Source organism: Aplysia californica, unplaced genomic scaffold, assembly GCF_000002075.1.
Source record: "Aplysia californica isolate F4 #8 unplaced genomic scaffold, AplCal3.0 scaffold00553, whole genome shotgun sequence".
NCBI lineage: Eukaryota > Metazoa > Mollusca > Gastropoda > Aplysiida > Aplysiidae > Aplysia > Aplysia californica.
Window position 1 is genome coordinate 500,386 of NW_004797823.1, and position 5,526 is coordinate 505,911.

At 43.1% G+C, this 5,526-nt stretch overlaps 1 protein-coding gene across 1 annotated transcript in view; it reads left to right on the forward strand.

Moving 5' to 3' along the window:
• Positions 1-5,472, forward strand: part of LOC101855588 (protein neuralized) — a 39,662-nt gene extending 34,190 nt beyond the window's left edge. The window contains exons 2-4 of the mRNA XM_013087173.2: positions 1,642-1,808; positions 3,486-3,682; positions 5,014-5,472. Coding sequence (XP_012942627.1) covers positions 1,642-1,808; positions 3,486-3,682; positions 5,014-5,233 — 584 coding nt within the window. The 3' untranslated portion in view covers positions 5,234-5,472. The remainder of the gene's footprint in view (positions 1-1,641; positions 1,809-3,485; positions 3,683-5,013) is intronic.
• The last annotated feature ends 54 nt before the right edge of the window (positions 5,473-5,526 follow it).

The window sequence follows — 5,526 nt, forward strand, 5'->3', positions numbered from 1 at the left end:
GTCCAAATTCTTCATCCTCGTTCTCGAACTGGTAGGTCCAAATTCTTCATCCTCGTTCTCGAACTGGTATGTCCAAATTCTTCATCCTCGTTCTCGAACTGGTATGTCCAAATTCTTCATCCTCGTTCTCGAACTGGTAGGTCCAAATTCTTCATCCTCGTTCTCGAACTGGTAGGTCCAAATTCTTTACTTTCCCACTGCTATTTCTGTGTCTGTCTTCCCTTTCCCCAGTACTGAATAACCATTATTGTGTCGATGTGCTTTTCTTTATTCAAAACAACAACAGCAACAACCATAACCGCAACAACAGCAACAACAACCACGACGACGACAGCAGCAACAATAACATCAATATCAGCAGCAACAACAACAACACACAACAATGTTATCGTGTCCACGTATTTTGTATTTTCCCTAATACTAAATCACCAGTTGCTTTGGTTTAGCGGTTAGGCGCATACGCAGAAGACCCGATTTCGATTCCCATGTTTGGAAAATTTGCATCGAGTGCAATGGTTTTTTTACTGAGACTTTGTATCACTCTCAAGCTGGTTTGTTCCTGGCAGTAGTGACAGGCAGGGTCGAGCCTCGCTTCCAAAATAATTTAAATTATGTCTATGGGGGGTGTTTTTTAAAAATTATTGTAGTAGAGGGTTTTACTGCGCTCGCAACTGCATAAGGTCATATGAGCGCCAAGAGGTGGGTGTCAACAGAGAAGTCTTTACAGGGAATCAGACTTACTCTGCTCCCCTTTCTAGCTTCAACAGCACAAGGTCTGCTTCAACTATCAAGGCACCTCGGAAATATCAGGTCACAAGAGAGTGGCAAACATACAAAAAAAAGTAGAGGGAAATGATAATAGTAAGGATTAAGAAAGAAAAAAGCAGCAGTTCCCTGTTTTAGATCAGGCACAATTATGAGCGTGACATGAATCAGCCCATTTACAATTCTACTATGCTTGAACGAGAAATGTCCCCCCCCCCCCTTTGGGAAAGGCCTAAAGACACTAGTCAGTGGCACTGCCCCGGGGGGATATGGGGGTGTAAAACGCTCCTACATTAAAAAGGAGCAATAGTAATCGAGATCATTTTCAAACTAATAAAACTAAACCCGTTGAGTGGTCGGTTGGAGGGTTCTCTGGTGTGATTTGCTCTTTTCTTTCCTATCAGTCATCTATTTTCCTTCTTTATTTTATTTTTATGCTAGATGTTAATCTTCGTCGGCATATGTATGACCTGGTTGTGTCGCAAATTCCGTAAAACTCTTACTCTGGATGGTTGGTGGATGCTCTGGTGTATTTTGCTCTGTCTTTCCTATTAGAGCTGTATCGTCCTTATCTCTTTTCCATCTTTTGTCTGCGGATGATTGGGGGCGCCACTGGTGGGTCCTACTTCTTTACTTTCCCTCTATTGTTTTTGTTTGTCTGTCTTACTTTTTCCCCAGCACTAAATGACCATTTTTGTGTCGAAGTGCTTCTCTTTTCCCAAACAAACAGGCAAAACACATTTTGTCTTCACGTTACACTCTAGAAACATCTCTGATCTTCGGCGGTTCGTATATTATGACCTGATTTTGTTGCAAGTGCCGTATGTGAAACTCTTTACTTTTAGATCAGTACTTATGTCTGTTTCCGTGTCGCAGGTGTGTCCGGCGACCTGAACTCGCTGCGGGCCGAGAGCCCACTGATGTTCCACGAGACGCACGGCGACAACATCCAGCTGCAGTACAACAACACGCGCGCACGCCGCTACGAGAGCTTCTGTAAGGGCATCTGCTTCAGCAGCCGGCCCATCGCCATCAATGAACGGGTGAGTTATTGATGTGTGTGGTTGATGCCCGGTGCCCATTGGCAAGATCGGTTTGGTTCGTTTCAGTTTGGTCCGGTTCGGTTTGGTCTGGTCGTCGGGGGCTATCCTTCAAGAACAAACGCGTTTTGTTTTTTTTTCGTCTCAAGGCCGTGAGTCAGGCGTTCGATTTAAGGCAGGGGTCTATTTTATAGTGTGCACTCATGAAGCTGCCTGAAACCGTACCACACCAATCCAAACCGAACTGTACAGAACCGATCCTCCAATGGGCTCCGCCCTAGGCTTTCTGGATACCCAGAATTCTCTCATACTAAATCGCAAGTTCTGGATACCCAGAAAGCCTAGGCTCCGCCCTAACAGTCCAGCTGCTCTGGCTGGTCTTTTCTCGACCAGCCAGATACTTTTTTCTTGGGGGGGGGGGGGTCTCTGTTGTTGTATCTCTCTCTGTGCGCACTTTCTTTCCTTTCTCTGTTAATAACAGTATTTGTAACTGTTTGTACTGTATCTCTTTCTTTTGTTGTGTTTGTTACTCTCTTGTCACACCTATAATATTCGGTACTTATAATGTGATCTTTTTGTGTTGCTAGTGCCATAAAACTCAACTAAAAGTGAAACAATATGCACAGACACACACTTGCATGCACCTTGGAAACAGTTTGGGGTAGTTATTGCTTTCATTCTCTATTGTATGTTTCTTTGCGTTTGTCTGCCTGTTTGCTATCTGTCTGTCGTCTTTCTGTCCGTCAGGTTTGTGTGTGTGTGAGGGGAGGGTGAGATATCGGGAGAGAGAGAGAGAGAGAGAGAGAGAGAGAGAGAGAGAGAGAGAGAGAGAGAAAGAGAGAGAGAGAGAGATAGATTCTTTGCTCTCTCAAATTTTTATTTGTTGAAAGCTTTCGCCACAAATGCATTGATGGCACTCAAACCCCACTGGGGTTACATTAATATTGCACTTTACAGTGCTGAACTCTATTCATGTTTGCTTCCCTTCTCTTGTGTTGTTTGTATGCTTGTTTGGAATTGTGCCCAAGCTGTTTATGCGTCTGTCCTTTGTGTTAATGTAAGTGTATGCGTTTTTATTTCCTTCTTTCTTTTCCCTTTTATCTTTCTGTGTGTTTGTGTGTGTGTGTGTGTGTGTGTGTGTGTGTGTGTGTGTGTGTGTGTGTGTGTGTGTGTGTGTGTGTGTGTGTGCGCGCGCGTGCGTGTGTGTGTGTGTGTGAGAGAGAGAGATGGTGAGTAAGTGGGAAAGAAAAAGAGAAAGAGAGAGCGAGAGGTGGGGGGGGGGGGAGAATTTATGTGCTTAACGCCACATTCCACCCTGTCTGTGTATGGCGTGATTTAGACAATACTATTCTGTAACTCTGCTTGCTTTATTAACCCGCCCTACTTTGCATTGGGAGGAACTCTAAGGTATGAACTGAATTATTGTTGGCAAGTCCTCTGGTGTTATTTGCTCCTTTTATCCCGTCGAACCTCTGTAGTCCTTATTAGTCTCTGTCCTCCTTTTTTGTGTCTGTTACTCTCTAGTAGACCTCTGATCTGCGGCTCTTTTATGGCCTAATTGTGCTGCAAGTGCCGTAAACCCGTACGAAAATATAAACGGATCCGAAATGTAACTGTCCCCGCAAAACTCTTACTAAAAAAAACCAAAAGCCAATCGAACTGTCCCCGTCTCGCCTGCAGGTTTACGTGAAGTTTGTGGAAACCAACACATCCTGGAGTGGGGTGCTTCGGTTTGGCTTCACCAGCGTTGACCCGGCCACCATCCGGGGCTGTGACCTGCCGCGCTATGCCTGCCCGGACCTCACCAACAAGCAAGGCAACTGGGCCAAGGCGCTGGGCGAACGCTACACCACCAGCAACATACTGCTGCACTTCAGGTGAGAGATGCCTGCACGGTTTATTACATCACATGTACTGCTGATGCTACAACTAGTACTGCTGCTGTTGCATGTTCCTCTTCTTCTTCTTCTTCTTCTTCTTCTTCTTCTACTACTTCTACTACTACTTCTTCTTCTTCTTCTACTACTAGTTTTCATACTACTACTACTACTGCTTGCTGCTGCTGCTGCTACTGTTCAAGACAGCAAGACAATCACCAGTACAATCGACCGCTTTACCCCCCCCCCCTCCACCGATTTCTAAATTTAGATTGTAGGAAGACTGAAATTTTCCAATTGTGGTTCAGTAAAAGAGGAATCCATGGGGGCCTTTGCTTTACTGATGTAACTACATCTCTTTGAGATCAGGGAATATTTTTACATTTGTTCTCATGAAGTTTTGCTTCCAAGATGAACAGATGCCTATATATCAGAAGGATGATGTGTGTTGTTTTGAATGAAATGTTAAAAACGATGTTAAGACAACAGTATTTTGGACACTGTGGAATTTTTTAATGAAACCTTATATTATCTATGTATTTTCTGTCATGTATGGGGTAAATGAGGAGGACTCTCGAGGCCAGCCCAAGGCTCGCCTTTTGTGACTTTGATTCAAACGTATGAGAGTGTTTCACAGAATTTCCTTTGGGTTTTTTATACAGGATGCTGTATCCCACCCAGGCATAAGCAGTTTGCCTTCAACACGATCAGTTGAAAGTCTGTCAGTGGGACTGTTAAAAATGTACTTGTCATTAACAGATTTTCATTGATGCATGATATTCATAGCGCATTTAATTTTTAATTCAATACTTGTTACTTATAGTACCTTTTCTTCATAGGTCAGTAGTTTTTATATGGCTCTTAATTACTTTTGCAGTTTAGAGAAGTGACAGAGATTTGCTTATTTTACAGGAAAATGATTTGCACTGTATCCAGTAAAATTCGTCTGTCTGTTTCTATTTTACCAAAGACTATTACCATTCACAGAGTTTATGGTTTTGTTTTCACAGATGCACTCTCAGTTAGAGAGTTGATAGTTTAATTCTAAAGAATGTACTGTTTGTTCTTTTTAAAACTTTAAATCCGACATCCATCAGTTTGAACAGCTTTTTTTTAGCTTTGAATAATTAACGCGACACAGCAATTTAAAATTATCTTTCATTTAACTTTGCTGGATGTGCAAGAAGTTGGAGTGTCTTTGGTCTACTTTTGAAGGGTTTTAATCAAGTTTATCACATGTGGGTTGATTATGTCTTACTCCAGACCTAAAGGTCTTCGAAAATGACTGATTCCTAATCCCTTCAATCTTCTTCTCTACAATAATCGTTCAGTGTGAACCGTGCGGGCGACGTGACGTATGGCGTGAACGGTGAGGAGAAGGGCCTGTTCTTCAGTGGGGTGGTCACCAACCAGCCTCTGTGGGCCATGCTGGACATCTACGGGAATACAGTGGCCGTGGAGTTTTCACACGCCAATGCTGGTGAGTTGGATTCAACTGGGGACTTTTGTCTTTATCGTGAGGGTCGTGTGACCAGGAGGCCAGCGTCTTAATCTTTTCTCTATAGTACTCAGGTGTCATATCCGGACATGAATTTAGATTGTCTGTTAATTGACTTTCATAGAGATTTTTATCATTCTCCAGTCTCCAAATCTTCTTTCGAAAAAGGAAGGCTAGGCCTCTATAGTTACACTAAGCAGCAAGTAGATATTAGTAATATATTGTTCTACCAGTCAAGAGAAAGGGATTTTGTGTGGTACCCCTTTAGACATCCACGTGCTGCAGTTCTCCAGCTGTGTCTGACTCTTTCCTTTACTACAGTGATCTGCTTCTTTTATCCCCCCCC